The sequence below is a fragment of the Trachypithecus francoisi genome, unplaced genomic scaffold (genome assembly GCF_009764315.1).
Source record: "Trachypithecus francoisi isolate TF-2019V2 unplaced genomic scaffold, Tfra_2.0 Lachesis_group0, whole genome shotgun sequence".
Lineage (NCBI taxonomy): Eukaryota > Metazoa > Chordata > Mammalia > Primates > Cercopithecidae > Trachypithecus > Trachypithecus francoisi.
In genome coordinates this window covers 95,061,162-95,086,851 of record NW_022681453.1, presented here as the reverse complement: position 1 = coordinate 95,086,851, position 25,690 = coordinate 95,061,162, and the positions used below count along the sequence as shown (strand labels likewise).

At 37.2% G+C, this 25,690-nt stretch overlaps 3 protein-coding genes and 1 pseudogene across 11 annotated transcripts in view; 2 read left to right on the top strand and 2 right to left on the bottom strand.

Moving 5' to 3' along the window:
• ARL13B (ADP ribosylation factor like GTPase 13B) overlaps positions 1-3,700 on the top strand; it is a 72,971-nt gene extending 69,271 nt beyond the window's left edge. For all 6 annotated transcript variants that reach the window (XM_033211562.1, XM_033211566.1, XM_033211563.1 and 3 more), the window contains one exon: positions 1,645-3,700. In XM_033211562.1, the coding sequence (XP_033067453.1) occupies positions 1,645-1,721 (77 nt within the window). In that variant the 3' untranslated portion in view covers positions 1,722-3,700. The remainder of the gene's footprint in view (positions 1-1,644) is intronic.
• Positions 3,701-6,175: 2,475 nt separating this feature from the next.
• Positions 6,176-9,926, bottom strand: DHFR2 (dihydrofolate reductase 2). The gene is given in 3 exon segments (XM_033211560.1): positions 6,176-6,700; positions 8,351-9,484; positions 9,486-9,926. Coding segments are annotated over 2 exon segments (564 nt in total). The 3' UTR covers positions 6,176-6,700; positions 8,351-9,361.
• A 1,729-nt stretch (positions 9,927-11,655) lies between these two features.
• NSUN3 (NOP2/Sun RNA methyltransferase 3) overlaps positions 11,656-25,690 on the top strand; it is a 219,852-nt gene continuing 205,817 nt past the window's right edge. For 3 of the 4 annotated variants that reach the window (XM_033211559.1, XM_033211558.1, XM_033211555.1), the window contains exon 1: positions 25,522-25,689. In XM_033211559.1, the coding sequence (XP_033067450.1) occupies positions 25,553-25,689 (137 nt within the window). In that variant the 5' untranslated portion in view covers positions 25,522-25,552. Of the gene's footprint in view, positions 11,873-13,198; positions 13,309-25,521; position 25,690 lie in introns of those variants that run through there. The other variant, XM_033211556.1, reaches the window with a different exon arrangement.
• On the bottom strand, positions 24,981-25,528 carry LOC117083631 (annotated as a pseudogene).

Sequence of the window (25,690 nt, the reverse complement as noted above, 5' to 3'; positions counted from 1 at the left end):
GAAGTAGAGAACTGCCTTATAAAACAGGGAGAAGTTCTGATTACAGACCATCATCTAGGTCTCTTCAGTAAAATATTTATAGAATGCAAAAGAATTATAGATAATTGTAGCTCAATAAACTTGTTTGTTAAGAACATCAAATTCGTTTTTTGATGGCTCTGTATTTACCTAGTCTAGAACTTGGTTTCACTTACTAGGAAAAAACTCAGAAGTTTGATCTTTAGAAAAGCATTACCATATAATTTGAAATTATTTCAAACCAGTTTAAATATTTTTATTTAAAAAGTACATAAATATAAATATGCTATTTGCTTTTTCCCCCCAGAATTCTATTTAGGTCAATAATGAAATATTTCTTGATAACCGTTAGTGAAAATTCATGATTTTGTTTTTTTCTTTAAAGACAGAAAAGTTTGTCCTTAGACTGTAGTAGAATTAGCGAAATGGTATTTTCAGTGAACTCTCATATCTCTGTTTAGTTTACTGACTTTACATCATGATGTTTATATTGACTACAGAAGATTTATTTCTTTATTATAAAACTCTTACTGAACTCACATACATCAGATACATTGTCAATGTAAATATTCACTATGTTGTCAGAGTGTATATTTATATGTACATACATATACATATGAAGAAACAATATCAATTTTTCATACATATTTTTTCTGTTATTGAACTCATTTAACATACAAGTATTTTGTTGTTAAAACATTGGTAATCACAAGATGAATAAGATGTACATTCTGCCTTTGTGAGGATCCTACTGTATAGAGAGGATAATTCTTCAGCTTACTGTAGAATATATGACAATGAGTTCTATGGTGTACAGTTGGAGTACTATGCACAGTAGGAGTACTGTGTGCATGGGCAGTTAGGGGAAGTGGCATTATAATGAGGTCTTCAAAGAATGAGAAGAGTCAGTAATCAGAAGAAACAGACTATTTCAAGGTGGAGAGGCAGGAAAGAATATTGTTTAGTTGGAGAATAACATGAAGTTGCCAGTGACAGGGGATAAGGTTTATGTGCATTGAGTGGGTAAGAAAGAGAAAATATGAAATTACAGAGTGTTGAAAGTGGAGTTATGGCTTAGGGCCAGATTGTGAAGGCTTCATATATATGGTAAGATGTCTGAACTTGCTATAACTTTTCAAGAAATGCTTTTATTTTTAAAAGGGAAAATGCTATTATCAGATTTGGTGCTTTGGAAGGTATTTTTTGTTGCAGTGTAAAGTACAAACTTGATAGTGGCTATATTTGGGGTAAGAATCCAAATTTGGGGGCTATTGCAGTAGTCAAAGTAAGAAGTAAGGAATGGAAATTGGATTGGAGAGTAAAACATAAGCAAGGAATGTTTTAACCATTATAATAAGTAGTATATGATTAATTCATGTGTGGATTGAAAGCAAAAGGAATAGAGTATAATTTGGCTCAACAGGATGGAACATTGGTACCGTCTCTTAAGATTTAAAATGCACGAGAGAAAAAGAAGTCTGCTTTAGAGAGGCATGTCAAGATTCTGTAAGCTTATCTCTTTGGAAATGTCTAAAATGTCGAAATGTCTAAGAAATAATGAACTCTGTCAAAAATCTTGATTTACCATAACTGTTTTGTGCATTTGGCTTTTTTTTCTTTTCTTAGATTTCTATGGGAAGCCGCTGCCTCCCTTGGCTGTGCCACAGGGACCTAATGGTGATGCTCATGATGTGATCTCATAAACAAGACGTATGGAGGAGTTCTCTTAATATCAGCAAGGTGAAGTGGGACATTCTTCTTTCTCAAGATAACCATAACGATTTTAGTGAGAAGATTAATACTCAAGGACCTGACTTGATAATTACTTATTTGTGTTCTTCATGGTTAAAAAATAAAGGAAGCACAATGACCAGTACATAAAATCAGCATTTGGACCAAATTAGCAAGATTTACTGTTGACTCTGGTTTATACATCCCCACTCATGAGGATACTTCTGAAGGAAAACTTTAGAAAAAGAGCCAGTGGACTCAGCACTTTCTTTACTATTTGTTCAATATCCTGTATTTCTAGATATTAAGTATCTTTTGTAAGATACATGCACATAGAAGGGGGACTTCTAGGAATTTATAACCAAAATTTTAAAACTATTTTTATATTTTTTTAAATCTTTAAAAATTTTAATTACTATGATATTGATTATACACCTTTTTTTAATAGATGATTTGTTTAAATTGTGTCTGGAAAATAGAGTTGATTTACTTTCAGACATGAACTATACAAACAGGATATATTTATATGGCTTGAGGTATGTTTTGTAATAGCATTGTTCTTTAAGTGTAAGTAATAATCTGACCTAATTTAAAATAATATATTTTTGAAATAGAGTCTCAGATCTTTATTCTACTAATTATATGATTTGAAAACAGTACTCAGTGAGAGAGACTGGAAATACCTTTTGTACCTAAATGTTTTTGAAATTAATCAAAATATATTCTGTGAGATACTATTAAAAGTCTCAGTAAAGTCCTATTTTAAAGGTTAGACACTTTCAGAGATCAAGGTGCTCCCTGTACTCCCTTGTTCCATCAGAAGCTGCAGTAACTCTTTTAGGTGATTCTAATTCTTTCATGCCTTGAAATTAAACTATGAAATTAAAGGCAGAAAGACTGGAAAACCTACTGCAGTTCCAGAGACTTCTGTTTTACAACTGGGAAACAGCTTGTGTACTGAAGTAATGAGAAGAAAAATGTTGGCCCAAAATTACTTTTATGAATAAATAATTCCAAAATAATTTCTTAATTTAAGATGATAGCACTTCTCTTGCACTTAAGAATGGCATCCATAAGATTCTGTATTTGGCATTGAGACAAACTTTTAGATGTGTATTTTGAATAACAGATTCATAATATTACATTTAATTGAAAATAAACCTTTATATCCCAGTGAAAATAGTATAAACAGAATAATTTTTATATCACCTTGTTAAGATTGGTGCTTTTGGTAACTTGTACCGACACAACAGACATATACTAGTATCTGATAATAACATTAAGTACATTTTATGTCATTTAATATATTTACTTTAAAAATTTTACTTTAGAACATGAGATTTTATACACATTTTTTAACCCACCAAACTTTAATAATCAGGTCACCTGTACTCCAGTCAGCATTGTGTATATTCTTGGAGTTTGTACATGGGACTTAACAAGCACACTGAGTGAGTTAAAAGCATTTGCCTTCAGATCTAAAATTCATAACAACCTGAATTTGAGAGGTGACTGAAATGTGATGAAAAGCAATACGAAAAGACAGAATGTAAATTTTGAAAAGGATTTTAAAGGGAAAATTGCACAGCTTTTTGTAACATTTACTCAATTTTAAAACTAAACTCGTACTTTTGCCATCTTTTTAATATTTATCTTGGGAGTATATGTGTTTTTAAACTTTTTGTTTTCTATCTGTGTTTACTATAGTGTAGCTACTGACTTCATTTAATACACATAAATGATTTTGAAATGAAATATATAGAATTCACGTTTTATATAGCTCTCTCAAAAAATTAATTTTTATTCCTTAAGCATTTTAAAAACATTTTAAAATATGTTTTGTAAATCCAGGTGTATTTTAACAATTAAATGCCTATTTTGTTATATGTTATACTTTTATTCTTAATTCTGAATTTTGACATTTTCACACAATAAAAATAATTTATGTCAACATTCTGTTTCTCTTTTCATTTGGTAGATTTAAATGATTTCCTTTGGGTAATAAAATAGGTAAAGATTTTTAAATATTGAAAAACAGTTTAAATCAGTAGATTAAAATAATGCATTTTTTTGTTACTTTACACACAAAACTTTTTTCTCTCTGCAAGGTTTTATGTATGTGGGAAAGAAAGTTGTGATTTTAAATGCAGCTACAAATAGCATTTCACCATACGATGTTAGAGGATTTGATGTCTGTCTTGTGTTACAGTTGTTGGTCAACAGATACGTTTTTATTTATTTAAAAGATACTCTTATGTGCCTTTATGTGTAAAATGCATATTTTATAGTATACATGATATTATATGTAACTGACTTCAAATATAAAACTATGCATAGAAACAACACTAGAAAGAAATGTAGTTTGGTTTATTTTTGTATTGAGGGAAGCAAATTTATAATATTTAAAATTATTTCAGTACCATGTTTTCTGCAAGTTTAAAATTAAGTGCTTTTATAAATGCCAGACAAAGACTAGAATTCCCTTAATATGTATAATATCAGCAAGGTGAAGTGGGACATGTGAACAGCCTGGAACAGTTCACTTATAGAATAAAACTAAAGAAATCAAGTGCTTCTAGGTAGCAAAAGCTATTCACAAACTAAATTGTTTATACGAATAAAACTGTAGCTCATAAACTTTATCATCCTTGGCTTTACTTAGTACATTTTTTTTGCTAAGTGGACTATGCTTTGCAACTGAGATTCTGCTAATAATGGTTTATTAGTTTATCAGGAAATATATTCCAACTGATCCAAAGAACAATTCAAGTATTTTAAAATTTTCAATTAAGTATGGCATAGGTTATCAAAATAGCAATAATCCTTTATCTTTACAGAAACAGAATAATAGATACCTGTTTTTGGAGGGGGGAAGAAAAGAAAGCCAGAAATGAACTTCCTTTAATGAAAGAGATCAGCTTATAATTAAATGGAAAATAGGAAAAAAGTTCATTTGCCTATTGAGGGCATAAGTTGTAAGTTCCTTCTGTGTGCAGATGAGGAAACCATTTACAACCTAGGTAAGTGGTTTGGATAAGTGGTTTCCAAATTTTTATTATATCTTCTATCAGAAAACATTGTTCATATACATTGATGTTTCTGTTATTGTGTTAGTTTGCTAGGGTGGCCATAACCAAGTATCACAGACAGGTTGCTTAAACAACAGAAATTTATTTTCTCAGTTCTGGGGCCTGGTAGTCTGAGAGCAAGTTGGTGGGTTTGCTTTCTCCTGAGGCCCCCTCCTTGCCTGAGAGATAGACACTGTCTTGTGTCCCCACATGGCCTTTTTTCTCCACTGCCCACCCACCCACCCCGGTGTCTCTGTGTGTTCGGTGTTCAATTTTCTTCTTTTTATGACTTCTTCTAACTTAACTTTTTAAAGGCCCGTCTCCAAATATAGTCACATTCTGAGGTTAAGGGGTTAAGGCATCAACATGAATTTTGGGGGGACAAATTTCAGCCCATAACAGTTAATATGCTTGTTCTACTGCACTATGTACATTTTAAATACACTTCCCTAAAAAAAGAAATTTTAAAAGGCTACATAAAGCTTAATAAAAATAAAAGTCATTATATTTACTTCCTAGACACAGTAGATTGTCTGCTGGAGTTTGTACAGACCACATTGGAACCCAGAATTTTAGTAAAATGAGAATCTCACCTGATCTTTAAGCCTAAGATTGCCTATAACAATGCTGTGTTCTCTAGCATTGATCACAGGTTTCCTGTTGTGTTTTTCTGCCATATATTTTAAGGAGCTGAGGGCTCTCTTGATGTCATATTGTATTACTACAAAGCCTGTCCTTTTTGACAACATAAACTTCTATATGAACATGAAGGGTTTTGACACACATTTTATATAAATATGAAAATTCATAAAACATAGCTAGTTTAGGAGTTATTCCATAAATTACTCTGAAATACTTCTTAGATCAACTGACCTTACAGTAAAATTGCTTAGGTATGTAAAAATTTGTTTCCTGCCTAGAGGTACATCCTTACTAAGCTGCCTGGTTCTTTAACACTAACATTAAAAAAAGCACAAAAAACAAACTAATGTGACTTACGGTATTTGTGCCAGCTCAATGTCTTACGTCTGCAGTGGTTTAATGCAAGTTTGCTGCTAACAGTTTTTATTCCTAAAACTCAATGTAGAATTGTTTGTTCTTTGGTAGCTATTTGGGGTGGGGGTGGGGAGTCAAATCCATTAACATTCGCATGATACACATCTTTTGATTCTAGATAGATTAAGAGGTTAAACATAAAAGATCAAACTGTGAAGAGGTAAGGGGAGAAACAGAAGTGGCTTCACTCTGGGAAAAAATGTATAAGCCTGAAAGCAGTGGAATCAATAAACTCAATTTACAGTGCACACACAGAAAATTTTAAATACCTTCACACTTAAAGTCAAATGGTTATAAGAAAAATTGGGAAAGTATTTTAACATCTGACATGGTTATCTCAAATATAAATAAGATGATACTAAGATACCTATAGATAAGTGGACATGAGTGGTAATCTAAAAAAGAAATAACTGGTAAGTTTTGAAAAGCCTACCCAAACTAAGGGCATAATTAGGCATTATAAGGAGATTATTAGAGATTCAGACAAAATTCATAAGCAAAATTGCTTATTTAAAATCAGAAAATATAAAGATGCTGAGTCCCAAAAATATGTGGTAAAATTAATATGACCTCTTTCCAAGTGTAACACATTGCCTTTCTCTAACAGAAATAAAGTATATGATTCTTACTACATTCTTAAAATTCTTTTTTTAATGAATGAGTATAACTTTTAAGATATAATTATTTTTATTAAAGAAATATATGAAAAATGGTTAAGTAAAATCAAATGGCACCAAAAGTCTTACAGTGAAAACAGCAGTCCTGCCACTTGTTCTTTCCAGAGGCAAACACTTTTCATTCTCTTAGTTTTTCCTTCTGGTAGTTACCTTCATGGGTTTTAAAAAATTATTTTTTTTTTAGTTTTTCAAGTGAATGCATATATTCATACATATAATTTTAAAAAGCCTCTTCAGTTTATAATGCATCGTAACAGTCCCCTGCCCCATCCCTCCTAATTCTCCAGAGCAATGACTTCTAACTCTTCCAGCAACGTTCTATTTTTTCTTCACATAACTACTTAGTCATTTCTTGATTATGTTATACATTAGTGATTTCTTGATATGACAGATGAGGATTTAGCTCTTACACCATCACTATCTTCACTTTTCCTCTTATATTGTCCCAAAGTAGTTACCAGATTTAGGGGCTAAGCAGTCACCACATCATTATGACTATGTACATATTGCTCATTGTTGAGAAAAACAGCGTATCATGCTTTTACTTCCTATCCTGTACTTCTTCCTGCCCTAGAATTAATGATTGCCTAACCAACCCTTCCCCCCCCCCTTTTTTTTTTTACTTTTGCTTTATCTTCAATGTACTTCTTTCCAAATGCCCCAATCTGGCAATAACGTATTATTTTTAAGAGAAGGGATCTCACTGTGGTGGCCAGGCTGGTCTGGAACTCTTGGGTTCAAGCCATCCTTTTGCTTAGCCTCCTGAGTAGCTGGGACTACAGGCATGGGCCATTCCACCCAGCAAACCTATTAATATTTTTACTCTTTCTTTTTAAAGCTAGCTCCATAGCTGGAATATTGTCTGTGTTAGAACCTATTTGCTGGATCCGTATCATTCTCTGGTTTGTGTACTCCTTAATTTTGCTGGAGTATTTTCTCCAGTAGCTTCCCAAGAAAGGGTACATGTAACCCCTGAGTCTTTGCTTATCTAAACATGTATTATTTTACCTTCACCCTTGATTGTTTGGCTGAATATAGATTTATCAGTTGAAAATAACTTTCTAGAATTCTGAAGGCATGGTTCCATTGTTTTCAGATTCTTTTTTGAGACAGGGTCTCTTCTGTCACCCAGGCTGGAGTGCAGTGGCATAATCACGACTCACTGCAGCCTTGAACTCGCCGGCTCAATTGATCCCTCTGTCTCAGCCCTCTGAGTACACGGGACTACAGTTGTGCGCCACAATGCCCAGCCAATTTTTGTTATCTTTTGTAGAGACAGGGCTCCACCATGTTGCCCAAGCTGGTCTCAAGTATTCCACTCGCCTTAGCCCCACCAAAGTGCTGGGACCACAGGCATGAGCCACCACGCCTGGCCAGTTTTTAATTCTCTACTTCTTTCATTTCTCAAAGGCATCTCAAACTCGGTGGGCCCAAAACCAAAGTCAAACTCCATCAGAATATCCTGCTACTTCCAACTTTAAAATATATCTTAAATCACAATTGCTTACTACATGCAATCCTTTGGTTCAAACTACCATCATCCCTCACTCGAACTTAGAATTGGTTTTCCTGCTTCTGTACTTTTTTAAATTATAAAATATTTCAAATAAACCATGTGTGGCTTTATACATTTTACTAAAAGAATGAAGGTCTGCCAAGTGCAGTGGCTGACGCCTGTAATCCCAGCACCCCTGGAGGCCGAGGCAGGAGGATCACCTGAAGTCGAGTTCAAGACCAGTCTGACCAACATGGAATGTCCCCACCAAAAATACAAAATTAGTCTGGCATGGTGGCACGCACCTGTAGTCTCAGCCACCCAGGAGCCTGAGGCAGGAGAATCGCTTGAACCTGGGAAGGCGGAAGTTGCCGTTAGCCAGGGTTGCACCATTGCACTCCGCCTGTGCAACAAGAGTGAAATTCTGTCTTAAAAAGAAAAAAAAAAAAAAAGTACGAAGAGCTTACATACTTAAACATGGAATTGCTTTAAGTGCTTGGCATTCACTGTTCCCGTACATTCCAGCAGCTTCTTACAGCAAACACCTGGGACTCCTTATAGAGTAGCTGGAGTACGTTCTGCCCACACACAGGACAGGGAGCTGACAACCAAGGAGTCAGGGATTAAATACTCCAGCTTTCTCCCCTCCGTTTCCCTGTATCTCAGCAGTATGGAGCTTGTTAGCAATGAGAACCTCACTGACTTTGAACTGGTTTTTACCTTCTCAGTTCCATTTCTCCACACTTTGATGACTTCTGGTATGACCTAGCAAATAAACTGCTTTCACTGAAATTTCAGTCTTTGAATCTGCTTTGGGTTCCCCAATCTAAGACAGAAATATATTCATTTTCCCATCACTGGACTTCAGGTTGTTTTCGGTTTTTCACTGTTACAAACAAAGCTGCAACATTTGTCTACAAACCTCTGGATATACACGTAGGAAGCTTTTGGTATTTCCCACCAGTGAAACTGCTCAGTTGAAGGGTATGTGCATCTTCATCTTTAATAAATAATACCAACATTAGAAAAGTCCGACAATGTCAAGGACTGGCAAGTGCCACATGTGATGGGTGTGGAATGGCAGCTCACTGTAGCAGGTGCTGGGGACTCAGTCGGGGTCTTGGAGAGACACTTAGTTATAGCAAGAATGTTTCATAAATGGTATCTGATATAGTCAAGATTAGTAGGGAATAAAAACACGTTGCTTAGAAATAATTATCCATAGATCTGAAGTCAACAAGTCTCTTTTCTAATGTAAAAGTGCATACTTTTTTCAGAGGGAGGGAGAACAACTTAAACCAAAAAACACCTTCATATTAATCACTCTTCTCATGTACTTCAAATTTGTACTTAATGCCTTTCTCCTCCTGGACATCAGAGAGAACACCTGGGTATTCTGGCAGAAGTTTATATTTCTCCAAATCAATTTCTGAAAAAAAACGTGTCCCTTTCAAAGTCCTGCATGATCCTTGTCACAAATAGTTTAAGATGGCCTGGGTGATTCATGGCTTCCTTATAAACAGAACTGGCACCAACTATCCAAATCATGTCTACTCTATTTGCTAATTCTGGTTGTTCAGTAAGTTTTAAGGCATCATCCAGACTTCTGGCAAGAAAATGAGCTCCTTGTGGAGGTTCCTTGAGTTCTCTGCTGAGAACTAAATTAATTCTATCCTTTAAAGGTCGATTCTTCTCAGGAATGGAGAACCAGGTCTACCTACCCATAATCACCAGATTCTGTTTACCTTCTACTGAAGAAGATGTGGTCATTCTCTGGAAATACCTGAATTCATTCCTGAGCGGAGGCCAGGGCAGGTCCCCATTCTTGCCAATGCCCATGTTTTGGGACACAGCGACGATGCAGTTTAGCAAACGAACCATGACAGAAGCGGTTAGCACCTCCGAGCTTGCTGGCTACACCAGGAAGCCAGGCCAAGACTGCCGCGAAATTCCCTTCTTCAAATTATTTTACATGTCCACATTGCAAATACAATACCACTGTATTAATTAATTGCAACATTCTGGAATAAGCATAGAAAAATAAATTGTAGGCCGGGCGCGGTGGCTCAAGCCTGTAATCCCAGCACTTTGGGAGGCCGAGACGGGCGGATCACGAGGTCAGGAGATCGAGACCATCCTGGCTAACACGGTGAAACCCCGTCTCTACTAAAAAAATACAAAAAATTAGCCGGGCGAGATGGCGGGCGCCTGTAGTCCCAGCTACTCGGGAGGCTGAGGCAGGAGAATGGCGTAAACCCGGGAGGCGGAGCTTGCAGTGAGCCGAGATCGCGCCACTGCACTCCAGCCTGGGTGACAGAGCGAGACTCCGTCTCAAAAAAAAAAAAAAAAAAAAAAAAAGAAAAATAAATTGTATAAAACATGTAAATATATAAAATATATTTATAAAATGTAAATTTATAAAATAAAAAATACAGAGGCTGAAAGTTTAGACCGACTTTTCCACAAACATTAAACAGACTGGCATCCAAGAGATGGCATCATTTCATTCCTGAATAACACTGTCTTTTGTACCAAATCTAAATTCTAATAAGATGCTTTTTTTAGGTGACTTGGAAACTTGTTTAAATAAATAAATAAATTAAGCTTCAAATCAGATTAGTGGGAAAGACATGTATTTACATGAATATAAGACTTGTACCGATAGCATGTACCTATACTGATATGAGCATCAAGGGACAACTCAAAATGATGATTATTAAATATCAGGGACCATATCAAGCTGTTTTTTTCTAATTGCTGATTGTTGCTACAAATGATAGTTACTGAAGCATGACACCAAAAGAGCAAATAAACTCTTCCTATCAAAATAGGCGTAATAAACAACTTCCTTGAAGAACCATTAAACTTCGCTCCTTGTAAAGGTGAATTGGGGAGGCTACAGTGGAGGATCCTTTTGGTCTTCACACATTTGGTATCAACGCGATAAAAATCACAATGATAACAATAGTGAAAATAATAGCAGGAGCTAACATTTGGGCATTTACTGTTTCCTAATCACTGTTGTAACCGCTTTACATGCGTACTTCAGTTTAATCATTTAACACTCCCCATTAAAAGGAGACATTATCCCCATGGGCCAGTTATGGGGAAAAGCATGACTTAATTTCTTTTTCATTACATTCCACCCTTTTATCCTTGGGTACTGAATGTCTAGGCTAACAAGGGTCATTAGATTTGGTAGATTAAGTCACTAGCTTCGCTTTGAGAATATTTTAAAGCAGTCATCATACAACATAACCCCAAAATTCATTCTTTTATTGAGCCCCAGCAATACATAGTGTTTAGCACAAAATGCGACTATCTTTTTATTTATTTATTTTTAGAGACAAGGCCTCGCTCTGTCGCCCACGCTGCAGTGCAGTGGCGCGATCACGGGTCACTGCAACCTCAAACTCCTGCTCAAGCGATCCTCCCACCTCAGTATCTGCAGAAGCTGGGGCCACAGGCGCGCGGATGTGTGACTTTCTAAGGTCCAGCCGCCCAGAGCTGCGCCGAGCAATCCAAGTAGCGAAAGTCGCTTTGACCCTGTCCCGCTTCCTCCGCGTCCTGGGAAGTATCAGCGTTTACCAGCTACCGGAAGTAACTGCGCGCGAAATCTCCCGCGGGACTTACGCCTCTTCGACGAGATTTCTATAGCGCTGACAAATCAGGATCTCGCGAGAACTTGAAGAGGACCCGTGAGAATGAAAGTGGGTGCCCGCTAATCCCGGAAGTCAGACTGTTCTTTCAGGTCAGTGGAGGCTTTTTGATGCCGATTCGCGTACACCTCTTGTTTGAAAGCTCTCAGCGGGGCAATGCTGACCCGGGTGAGGCCTGGGGCCTGGCTGGGTACCTCTATCTGAATTAGACGCTTCTGGACGCGGCCGAGGTGGCGAGGGAGGGTGCTGGGCTGGGGGAACATCACCTTTGTTCGTCCACTCGCGAGATGAGCGTTTCTTTGGCTTTACTGTCAAGCCCTGAAATAATGCTGAGTGCAGTAATGCTGAGTCCCTTCCGTACAGCTCGCAGACTTCTAGTACCCACTGCCTCCAGCTCTTGGGGGGCTGAGATTTGTTTTCTGTGTCTTAGCGGTATCCCGGGAGCTTAGAACAGTGTCTGTTACATAGTAGGCATTGAATACACTTTTCTTGGATGAATAAATGAAACAATTGCAAGGAAGTTTCACGAGGAATTGGAGTGACTTTTTCCCCTCTAAATTAACTTTTCACTTTAAAATAATGAAGAGTTGCAAAGTTAGTACAGAGTTCTCAAATGCCTTTCACCAAGTTTTCTTGATGTCAACATCCACAGTGACTTGTTAGTTTCATTTAGAGACAAGGTCTTGCTCTGTCACCCAAGCTGGAATGCAGCTGCTCCATCATAGCTCATTGCAACCTTGAACTACTGGGCTCAAGAGATCCTCCAGCCTCAGCCTCCCTAGTAGCTGGGACTACAGGAACGGGCCACCACGCCTGGCTAATTTTTTTTTTTTTTCTTTTTACTTTCTGTAGAGACAGGTCCTTGATATGTTTCCCAGTCTGGTCTTGAACTGAGAAATGATCCTCTCGCCTCTTCCATGCAAAGCAGGAGCCAGCTGGAGTACAGTGGCGTGATCGCGGCTCATTGCAGCCTCCACCTCCTGAGTTCAAACGATTCTCCCACTTCAGCCTCCTGAGTAGCTGGGGTTACAGGCGCCCACCACCACTCCTGGCTAATTTTTGTGTTTTTAGTAGAGACGGGGTTTCCCATATTGGCCAACGTGGTCTTGAACTCCTGACCTCATGTGATCCTCCCGCCTCCCCCTCCCACAGTGCTGGGATTACAGGGGTGAGCCACCCACCCAGCCCCTACAGTGACTTTTTAAAATTAATTTTGTTCCTTTTGACAGTTTACTCAGCCCCAGTAGATTTTGTTTTAACCTTTGCTTCACATTTGGAAAATAATTATTGGAAAAACCTTGCTTTTTCATAAGTAGGTAATGTAGTACAGTTTTGGTACATGTAAGGTATTGCTTCCATTTCAAGAACTAGTAATTATCCAAAAAAAGTGTTCTTGTCTTGAAAAAAAAAAAAAAAAAGACCTTGCTAATGTTGACTTTCAATAAATTTGTAATAATATCACTGTATGTCAGCAACTTTTTCTTATCATCATAGCTGAAAGCAAAATCAGAGGGGAAGCTTGCAAAACAGATTTGCAAAGTTGTGTTGGATCATTTTGAAAAACAGTATTCCAAAGAACTCGGAGATGCCTGGAATACAGTAAGGTTGGTATAATTCATCTCAATGCTTTGTGATGAAACAAAGTACAATATGTAGTCCTCCTTTTTGTGGGAGGGATGCTGTAAGTATAAAAGCCAAAGGAATCTAAATCTGGTTGCCCTTTCCTACTGAAGCTATAGAAAGGAACAACTAAGAAGAAATAGATTGAATCATAGCATGAGGGAAAGGGGAAAGAAAACTTTGTAGGGATGGTAAGCACAAATTGTTATGCCTTTGCTTTGAGCAATTGCTTTTATCCTTGAAATAGGAATGCCCACTTGTTTGACAAAATTAATTATACTGTAAAAGAAAAACCATAAAACTTGGAATAATTGACTGGTTTCTGAAATTTAGAAGATAATACAACAAATCTTTAAGGCCAGCACTGTTTTATCTTAGCCAAAGGTACACTTTATTCGGTAATCATATTTCTTTCCTATGTCGATGGCTGGGTATATTTTGAACACGTGCATATACACCCAAAATTATTTAAATATAAAAACAAGGAATGTTTAATGCATGGAAGTGAGAGAAATGTGATGTGTCTGTTTGGTAAGCTGCTGTTAATGTGTGGGTTACTGTATGGGTTCTTGACATTGAGTGCCTGATACACTATATAATGCTTTCTGGAATACAGAGCAAGACCGTCTACATGTCCAGTTTACATGCCGTCTAGTTAGTCTTTATGGGAGAAGTGAGGAGATGGCTGTGGTTACAACTATATAAACTAATTTGTGAATACTGTGATCCAAGTATCTAACAAAGCCTGAGGGTACCAGCAAAGGCCTGAAGGGTAGCTGGGTCTTGGCGACTTACAGGATTTACTTAAGAAGAACTAGACCTTCTAGGTTGAGGGAAGAAGGTGCACTGTTCATGAAGTAAGGGCAAAAGTCCCCTACATGTTGCATGAGGAAGAAAGTTTCATGGCTACAGATAGTATCTGGAACTTGGTCCAGACTAATTTTTCAGATGATTGGCTTGTCCGTTTTTTTCTTGGATCAACTCTTAAGCATTTCTCCTTTCCAAAGGGCAGTTCTAAACATTTTTCTAAAACTAAGTTTTGGCTAATAAAGATCACAAAGTCTGAGGTGATTCCGAGATAATTTTAGGACAATTAAGCTGTTATAGAAATTGGTAAATGCTGTGATATGCAAACCGTTTATATTTGTGGGTTTTATTTCAAAAGTATTGAAAATCTTCAAACGGGTATTTTCTGTCACAGTGATGAAAAACTGGATAATAAAGTATGTAATAAATTCATGAGGTTTTCAGTACAGAAAGGTACTCAAGTAGAGTATCCAAATAACCAAACACTTATTGCATGCTTACTGTATGCCAGACAATGCTGACTTACATCATCCTCAAAACAAACCCGTTAAGAGTTTAAGTAACTTGCCCAAGTTCACTCAGCTAATAAATGGCAGAACTGAGGCTTGTGCCTAGGTTGTCTGACTCAAGAACTCCCACAGCTCATCCTTGTTCTATACTGTCTCATATCTGGGATGTGATTAAAAAAAAAAAAAAAAGACAAGATTTCAAGAGGTATTTTTTTTTTCTGTAGACTTTGTAGCAGTCTGGCTACTCATATTCTATAATGACTTATTTTTCTACTTAGTGTACGCAGAAAGTCATATACTTTTATTTGACTCTAAACAAAATGAGCAATGAACCTGAAATCCATTTAATTAGCTGTGCCTTCTGCTTCATCTACCCTATTGTTGAGTTTTCATGGTAATTTAAGTTTTGCATAAACACGCACTAAATTTGCCATAGGCAAAAATAAAGGTTTCTCAGCTTAGGAAGTAGTCTGAGCGTGGAAGATGGTATGGGGAAATAAGAACAGAATGACATATTTTGTTTTTTAACTGCTTATTTGCAAGACATAATGTACTTGTAGAGTCTACTTCCAGGGAAAGTCAAGTGCTTTTTTTTTTTTTTTTTTTTTTGGCCTATTTAGAAAGTAATTTATTCAATATTTTTAGTTTCCTGTAGTAGTGAGGAATATTTAGTATTTAGTTTTGCTCTTTTTTAATAACTTTTCTTGTCTAGTCATCCTCTGAGCAGTCCTTTAAAATTGAAGTTTGCCTTGGTTCAGTGTTTGCTCTATTTGTTGCCTTCATGTTCTCCTCAGGTAAGCCCATTCGTGGCATGACTTTTATCACTATGCTGTCATCTCAAGCTGTGAGGTTCTTCCCAAGATTCAGTCCCATGCTTCTGTTTTTTTAGCAACTTCAGTTACTTGGCAAACTCAAAAGTGTATTATTATTTTTCCCTTCCAAACCTATGTTGCCTTTACTACCTGCATATTTTATCTGAATTAAGTGTATCACCATCAGTGTGGTTTCCTCCTTTCTTCTCTATACCTTCACTGCCTTTGTAGTAAAAAATGAACCTTATATAAAAATAGGTCTGGCGACTGCCCTCAGCTCCTGGGTGGCAATCTCTAAGCCCTTGGAATGTCCTTCCTGGTAAGTGTGTCTTTGTTTACCTGGGTGTTGAGGTTACACCTGATAATCTAATGATGTGATTTATGTTGCGGCCTGGGGTTCACAGGTGTCAACTCAACATCCAGAAGGGCTTGTGACTAAAAGCTGTATGGACAGTCAATCATATGTACGTGACCAAGCCCCAGTAAAAAGTGGATACCAAGGCTTTGGTGAGGGTCCCTGGTTGGCAGTACTCTTGTGCATACTGTCATACATTACTGCCAGCAAACGTTAACCTCGTTGGTGATTCCATTGGAGAGGACAACTGGAAGCTTCATGCTTTGAGTTGTTGTGCATTCTGCACTGTGAGTTTCTTCCTGTGATTGTTTTTAATCTGTATGCTTTTGTTGTAATAAACTATGACTATAACTGTGATTATAACAGCTTTCAGTGAGTTCGGTTGTGTCCCAGTGAATAATCAAACCTGAGAATCATCCTGGGAATCCCTGAACTTGTAGTTGGTGTCAGAAGTGAGAGTTGTCTTAGAGACTAAACTATCCTGCCCCTTCTTAATTTGGATCTTTTTAAAAAAATGCTGTACTGCTGCCATTCACTTAGACCATCACAATCTCTTACCTGGCATATTGCAACAGCCATCTTTAGTACTTACCTGTTTGCTTATTTTAGCAACCACTTCTGCTTATTCCCAGTTTTTCCAGTGTTTGTGTATTAGGCATTGTGCTAAGCAATGAGAATACAAAAATGGACTGTATATAACCTGCCCTCAAATACATGTATGATTACTTGGATAATTAATGGATACTTAATAAATGTGTGATTAATGTAAGAGTTAATTAGAAATCTTGATTAACTTTGGAAATTATACATGTACTTTACAGAAAGCAAAACAAGCAGAACGTATAAGTCTGAACTGTCTGCAACATCTTTTTTTTTTTGTGGACACTCTTCTCACTGACCCAGAGTTCACATACAGAGAGGTAAAACAATGTGTACCAGTCAATGTTGTAATCACTTTGTGAATAATAACAATCCTATGTACAACCCTCTGTAATAGATACTATTTCCATTTATAGATAGGAAAGCTGAGGCACACAGAGGTTAAGTAACTTGCCCAGGTATACACATCTCACACTTTAACTTGCCCAAATATACACATCTCACACTTTGAAGAGCCTTGAGAGTTTGTTTTACCCACTCTGTCATGCTGTTTCTCAGGGCTACCAAATTCCATTGTGTCACACCTTGAGTACAAACCTCCTTTGCTCCCCAGCAGTCTGCAGTACTATGTTTGGACTAAACATCTTATATTTCTGGGCAGGCTCCTTCATGCTTTTGGGACTGGCTATGCTGTTCTGCTAGGAATGCCTTTTTCCCTTCTCCCTCTGTACAGCAGTGTGTGTTCAGATCCCACCTCTGCATCTTGTAGCATATGACCTAGGTGAGTTAATATCTCTGTGTTCCACTGTCCTCGTCTGAAAATGGGAAAAAATAGTATCTATTTCATATAATCATTTTGGAAGAGAAAATGAATTTATGTATATACAATGTGAATGGAATGTTGTTTGACGTATAGTAAGGCCTTCATATGCATTAGCATTATTTTTGTTACCATGATTAACCACTTCATCAGGCCTTCTGTATGTCCTTTGTCTAAATGAGTTTTGCCCTTCATGTATCCATTGCATTTTGTTGATAGAGCTATTGTAATTCTTTCAAGGTCTTATTGTTATAATTTACTAACGTGCTTATCTTTTTCCTGACAAGGGAGGGTTTTGAAGAACCAATACCTTAAGACTTGGGCAAGTCTTCTGCTTATTCCCTGTTTTGGCAGTGTTTGTGTACTAGGCATTGTGCTAAGCAATGAGAATACAAAAATGGACTGTATATATCCTGCCCTCAAATACACGTATGATTACTTGGATAATTATCCAAGTATCCAATGGATACTTAATAAATGTGTGATTAATATAAGAGTTAATTAGAAATCTTTATTAACTTTGGAAATTATACTTGTACTTTATAGAAAGCAAAAGAAACAGAATGTATAAGTCTGAACTGTCTGCAGCATCTTTTTTTTTTTTTTGGACACTCTCCTCACTGACCCAGAGTTCACATACAGAGAGGAAAAAAAAATACACACACGCACAATCAGATAATATTACCATAATCTGTGAGGGGTGTAGTCCCAGGTGGTTAGGGAAGAGAAAAATGAACTAGTATCTAGATTTCTATATTGTCCTATATGTTGGCTTTACACACGTTTTCAGCCTTAATCTGTGCAAATCTCTGTAAAGAAGTAACCTTTAGACCCTTTAAAGTCAGAGATTAGAACAATTGATAGGTATCTTGTAGTTATGGCAAATTCAGTCCTGTGATTTAAAAGTCCACACCTTTTCCTATACCTTCTGTGCTGCTGTGAAGGATCTGGAGTTGCATCCTTCCAAATGTATGCTCGGATCCCGTAGTATGAAGGACTCCTTATGTTCAGGATTTTTAGCCTGTTGATGCTCCACCAGAAACGCAAAGGATTTCCTATCTGAGGTGCAGTGAATACCAAATCTGGACATAAATTGCGCTTCTATGAGATACAAGGAAGAGCCTTTGCCAGAATAGAATAGGAAGCCATCAGCTCCTCATTAGCATCTCTGAAGAATAAAAATAAAATGACTCAGAAACATACTTTGGTGCATTTCCATAAATTGATTTATTTTTCATTTCCAAACAACTTTTAAAATAGTTGAATGAGCACCCTCTAGTGGATAATAATAGCACTAAATCAAGGGATTTCTCTTTTTTAGCTATGGAAATTTAAATAGGTTCTGTAATCTACATGGTTACATTAATTGCGTTTAACAATCTCTAGATTAAATGATATTTTTCATCTTCATCACTAGGAAGGAAGGTAGCGTGGAGAGTAGAATAGTAGGAAAAAAGAATAAAGTCACAGAAAAGTTGAATGAAAATTATACTATCAAATAATAATTTGATAGTATAATTATCCAATAGTATCATTATCCAAATGATACATTATACAGTGTTGCAAGATTTTAACTTAACTATCTTTTAATTTTTTAATGCTTTAACTTTGTTAAAATAGTAAGTAGTTCAGAGAGCCTTGAATCAAAACTCTAATTTTATCAATTTACTGTGGGATTTAGGCCCCAGGCACTTAGCCAAGGAGACAGAGAAAAATAAGTCAAGGTTCCCATATAAACGAATTAGGGAAATGGGTAAGCAGGCAGGGTGACACACAGTGTGATATGTTAGTTTAGCTTTATTAACTGTTTATCAAACTTCAGTTATTCCTGTGTACCATCTGTCCAGTTTTACTTAATATTTATTTTTTTGGTCAGTTTTAATATTTTTCTTTTGTTTCTTAGGAATTTAAATATAAGCTAATTTTATATCATTATCAGTAAATAGATGTGCCTAGCATATAGTCGACAGACGGTGTATTTTTAGAGAATGAATGAATGTTGACAAGAAGATAATATACGATGGTTTACACCTGTAATTCCAGCACTTTGGGAGGCCAAGGCAGGAGAATTGCTTGAGGGCGGGAGGATTGCTTGAGGACAGGAGTTCAAGACCAGCATGGGCAATAGCAAGACCTCATCTCTAGAAAAAATAAAAAATCAGCTGGTTTTGGTAGTGCATGCCTGTAGGCCCAACTACTTGGGAGAGTGAGGTAGGAGGATCGCTTGAGTCCAGGAGCTCGAGGCTTCAGTGAGCCATGATCGCACAGCAGCAGTATTGCAGCCTGGGTGACAGAGTGAGACCTCGTCTCTAAAAAAAAGAAGACAAAACAGACTTAGCATATTGGAGGGAAGAGCAACAATGAGTAAGAAATAGAAAGACTTTCCAAGGGGGTATGTAGGCTCAGGCAAGTGACAGCAGTCAGTTTTCAGATCCTCAACTTTCATGTATTCTCTTTCAGAAAATTACTCTGCCCTTCTGTACGTAAGGCGGTACATATTCTCCTTTCCCAACCTGCCTTTCCCCAATTTTCCTTCACCGTTTTCACAAAAAAAAGGCACACTTGCACCATTCTGGCTTCTATGCCACATTCCTGCAGGTATTCAAAACCTCCATGTGCCAGAAACGATTGGAGTGTCAGTGTGAGAAAGCAAATGACTAACAGATTCTCTGACAAGTCAGATGGTTTCCAAGTTTTGCTTTCAACAAAAGTAAAGGAGCCTTGATTGAGATGTGAGCTAACAATTCATTTAAGACATTTTTGATGATAGCTCGCTAAGTGATTTGGGAATATAACTCCAAAAGAATTCAAAGTAAGAAACACTGCTATAACAAAATATATTTAATTCTCATCCACTTATTTAACTGAAGGTTTTTCTCAGCTCTTATAAAAACACAAAATAGGCTTAAAAATGATGTTAAATCCTGACTGATTTTATTATAGTAAGAAGTAATATTCATTTATGAATATATGGAAACAAAAGCTTATTTCATTAAGATATCCATTTCTTATCAATTTTTACTTTTATGTTTATAAGTTGTTCTGATGGGTTTTGTATTAATAATATTATTGATCCCTGAATCCAGAAGTTACCATTTTAACACTTAGAGATTTAAGATCACAGAAAAACAAATTTAGTATATACACACGTGTATATGTGGGGGCTAGAGAAGTGTGAGAGGGTGATATAAGGATTTCAAGCATGAAAATGTATTAAGATGAAGTTATATGAAGTAGAATGTAAATAAAAGAGGAAACGAGCCGTGTAACATTTCCACCTGTTAAAGATGAGTCAGTCTGTGAATTTTTAAATGGGTGATGATGGGTATCAAAATCATTCTGATATTTAGATTCCACTGGGCATATATTAAAAGCAGTATAATTTGTATTTTAAAATGTCAATTTTTACAGTATGCTGGAAATTGCATCCTTTAAACATATGGTGAGATTTTAACGTCAACTTAAAATGTGTTTTTTTTTCAAAATGATATCAGTGATGCACTAGCAAATTTGCAGGTCACTGACCTTGTGTGTCTCCAGTTCTGCTGGCTGCTGAGGTACTTGCACTTCTTCTCACCTGGAAGACCAGTAAATGGAGCAGCTTCAGACTCACTGTGAATCTTGGGAGAAGGCCTGGAGTGTGGCGCCTGGCCTCTGTTTTGTAGAGTCATCTAACATACATTCCCTCTACTGACTGCTAAGCTACTTGCCCATCCGTCAAAGCTTTGGATTCGGAAGCCACTTCTCTCCAGCCCCAGGGTAGCAACCCACCCAGTGCAGGCACAGGAGTGGGTGTGTGTGTGTGTGTGTGTGTGTGTGTGTGTGTTGTGAGGAGGAGAATGGAATTCAGTGGCAGGTGTGTGCAAGGGGAGCTGCAAGAATCATATTAATACACAGCTTTGCTTTCTCAGGGCTAGGAAGCACCAGCCTGAGCAGCCTTAGCAGTCTCTTCAAGAGTTGGTCTGTTGCAGCTGCTTCTATAGGCAGGATGTGTCTAGCTGGTATCATTGTTAGAGACAAGAGGGTTTCAGGGAAGTCAGGGCCACTTGCACTAAGTGACGGTTGGGGTAAAATTGTCTTTCCCGCCCCCTTTTGTCACTCTGTGATATAGTACCAGGGTCTCACACTTTGGGAATCACTCCTATTAGGCTTTAAAGTCAGTCTGATTTTGAATCAGATGCTTCTGCCTACTAGCAATGTGATCTCAGGTAAGTTGCCAAATCTCTAAAAGCCTCAGTTAACCTCTAATATAGGAGTAAGAGCTGCCTCTCTCAAGCTTGTTGTGATGGTTCTATGATATAAGCATGCAAAATGAACATTGTACACATCCAATCAGTAACATTTATTAATAATGATATCAGAGTATGGTGGAGGATGTGAACTGGGTGGTAAGTGGAAAGGCTTGCTTGGAGAGAGAAAACTCCCGGAGTTGAGAATGGATAAGTGAGAGAGGAAAGGTTATTCAGGGAGGTTGGGGGGCGGGGCATAGTTTATATGGAGACCAGTAAATGTTAAAGAAACTTGTTACAGGAAATCTATATAATTCAGTAGGGTTGGGTATAGATCATGAAAGATCAAAAATTTCGCTTGTTCTATTTAGGCCTTATTCTGTCTAGTCATTAAAGAATGAGATAGAATAATTTCTGAAGAGTTCTGCTTCAGTCTGCAATAAGTACATGTCTTTATTATTATTATATTTTAAGTTCTGAGGTACATGTGCAGAATGTGCAGTTTTGTTACATAGGTATACCCATGCCATGGTGGTTTGCTGCAACCATCAACCCATCACCTACATTAGGTATTTCTCCTAATGCTGTCCCTCCCCTAGCCTCCCACCTCCCGATAGTCCCCAGTGGTGTGTGATGTTCCCCTCCCTGTGTCCATGTGTTCTCATTGTTCAGTTCCCACTGATGAGTGAGAAGATGTAGTGTTTGGTTTTCTGTTCCTGTGATAGTTTGCTGAGAATGATGGTTTCCAGCTTCATCCATGTCCCTACAAAGGACATGAACTCATCCTTTTATATGGCTGCATAGCATTTCATGGTGTATATGTGCCACATTTTCTTTATCCAGTCTATCATTGATGGACATTTGGGTTGGTTCCAAGTCTTTGCTATTGTGAATAGTGCTGCAATAAACATACATGTGCATGTGTCCTTATAGTAGAAGGATTTATAATCTTTTGGATATATACCCAGTAATGGGATTGCTGGGTCAAATGGTATTTCTAGTTCTAGATCCTTGCAGAATTGCCACACTGTCTTCCATAATGGTTGAACTAATTTACACTCCCACTAACAGTGCAAAAGCGTTCCTGTTTCTCCACATCCGCTACAGCATCTGTTGTTTCCTGACTTTTTAATGATCATGATTCTAACTGGCGTAAGATGGTATCTCACTGTGGTTTTGCTTCGTATTTCTCTAATGATCAGTGATGATGAGCATTTTTACATATGTTTGTTGGCTGCATAAAAATCTTCTTTTGAGAAGTGTCTCTTCATATCCTTTGCTCACTTTTCGATGAGGTTGTTTGTTTTTTTCTTGTAAATTTGTTTAAGTTCTTTGTAGATTCTAGATATTAGCCCTTCGTCAGATGGATAGATTGCAAAAATTTTCTCCCATTTTGTAGATTGCTGTTCACTCTGATGATAGTTTCTTTTGCTGTGCAGAAGCTCTTTAGTTTAGTTAGATCCTATTGGTCAATTTTGGCTTTTGTTACCATTGCTTTTGGTGTTTTAGACATGAAGTCTTTGCCCATGCCTGTGTCCTGAATGGTATTACCTAGGTTTTCTTCTAGGATTTTTGTGGTTTTAGGTCTTCTGTTTAAGCCTTTAATCCATCTTGAGTTGATTTTTGTATAAGGTGTAAGGAAGGGGTTCAGTTTCAGTTTTCTGCATATGACTAGCCAGTTTTCCCAACACCATTTATTAAACAAGGAATCTTTTCCCCATTGCTTGTTTGTGCCAGGTTTGTCAAAGATCAGATGGTTGTAGATGTGTGGTGTTCTTTCTGAGGCCTCTTTTCTGTTCCATTGGTCTATGTATCTGTTTTGGTACCAGTATCATGCTGTTTTGGTTACTGTAGCCTTGTAGAATAGTTTGAAGTCAGATAGCATGATGCCTCCAGCTTTGTTCTTTTTCCTTAGGATTATCTTGGCTATATGGGTTCTTTTCTGGTTCCATATGAAGTTTAAAGTATTTTTTTCCAATTCTGTGAAGAAGTCAATGGTAGCTTGATGGGGATGGCATTGAATCTATAAATTACTTTGGGCAGTATGGCCATTTTCACGATATTGATTCTTCCTATCCATGAGCATGGAATTATTTTCCATTTGTTTGTGTCCTCTCTTATTTCCTTGAGCAGTGGTTTGTAGTTCTATTTGAAGAGGTCTTTCACATCCTTTGTAAGTTGTATTCCCAGATATTTTATTCTCTTAGTAGCAACTGTGAATGGGAGCTCACTCATGATTTGGTTATCTTTTTGTCTATTATTGGTGTATAGGAAAGCTTGTGATTTTTGCACATTGATTTTGTATCCTGAGACTTTGCTAAAGTTGCTTATCAGCTTAAGGAGATTTTGGGCTGAGATGATGGGGTTTTCTAAATATACAATCATGTCATCTGCAAACAGGGACAATTTGACTTCCTGTCTTCCTATTTGAATACCCTTTATTTCTTTCTCTTGCCTGATTTCCCTGGCCAGAACTTCCAATACTACGTTGAATAGGAGTGGTAAGAGAGGGCATTCTTGTCTTACACTGGTTTTCAGAAGGAATGCTGCCATTTTTTGCCCATTGAGTATGATATTGGCTGTGGGTTTGTCATAAATAGCGCTTATTGTTTTGAGATATGTTCCATCGATACTAGTTTATTGAGAGTTTTTAGCATGAAGGGGTGTTGCAAAGGCCTTTTCTGCATTTATTGAGATAATCGTGGTTTTTGTCATTGGGTCTGTTTATGTGATGGGTTACATTTGTTTTTTTTCAAGGATTAATTTAATTTTTAAAACAAATACAAGTATTGATTCACTCTTCTCAACTTGACAGTCTGCTTGTGGTATAGCTGTCAGGTAAAAACATACATCTTTACAACACTGTGGTCCCAAGTTAAAAACAAACAAACAAATAAATACACCATTTCACAGAAAAGAAACAACATGAAAATAGCTCAAGAAATACACTAGTGATCAAAAATATATGGGGGAAAGAGGAACATGTAGTTTTGACTTAACTGAAGAAACCAAGAAGAAACTGGTCTACGTATGTAAATGTCCATCCTGGAAAGGCAGGTGTCAAGATTTTCGGGTAGGAATCTATATGTCTTGAATCTCCCGTATTTCCTGAATAAAAGTGACCTCTTTCAGTATTTATACTTCGTGGCTCAGACACCTACCTCATTTGGCTCTGTTTCTTACTCACTCTAGCCTCTACTTAAATGAGTCTGAAAAATTTGGCGATATAGCATAAGGAGAAAAATAATCACACATAATATTTTCATTTCTGTAGCTAGTTTAGATCAGGGTTTGTTACTAGAAAATTCCTGAAGAAAATTTCAACATTAAGTCTGTGGCCTTGCTGAACCAAGCCCCCACCCCCCCACCATTAATATTTAGAAAACACCCACTGTTTGGGCTAATAGCATTATTGGTGGTACCTATTATATAGAGGGATACCTGAACAAAGTCTGTCTCAAAACCAGCATTAAATCACTGTCAGGTTGAAAAGAAAAAAAGGGGGAGTCTAAATTTAGTCACAAGAAGTAAAGACATATCTAGGACTCTTGTCCTTCTGGATCCACATTTCCTTCAGGGTCTTCATCATTTTAAATGTTCTCTGCCATTTGCCATACTTGCAGGATATTGTCTTCTGATACAGAACAAATCACCCAAGATTCATTAGGATTCCAGGAGAAATCAGATATCTTGGCAGTGTGACTACCATGAATGAACAACAATGCTGGTGGCCCATCTTCTGCATCTTCTGGGGGTTGTTCCTCTCCAATTTTACTTAAATCCCAGACATTCATTCTGTGATTAGTACCACTGGAAGCCAAAATAGCCTCATTGTGAGGTGACCACTGAACCTGGAATATTTCATCCTTATGTGACTCAAAGGAATGTGACATAAGTTTCAGACTTTTCAGATCCCACAAGGCAACAGTCTTATCATCTGATCCTGTGGCAAGAATGAATTCAGTGTAAGGATTGAAAGGCAGTTCACTTCAGCAGTATGAGCGTCAACTGAGTGTCTTGGTTTGGAAGTATTGTTTGAACAAGTATCCCAAATCATAAGTTTCTGATCATCAGCAACTGACACAAACAGAGACTCATGGAGCAGATTTCAGGAAACATCTTCTACTACTGCTGTATGCCCTGTAAAGATGGTCTTCACATCCACCACTTTTCCCTCCTTTGGAACGGCACTGATGTCCCACAGGCAGATGGTGTGATCATCAGAAGCACCAAG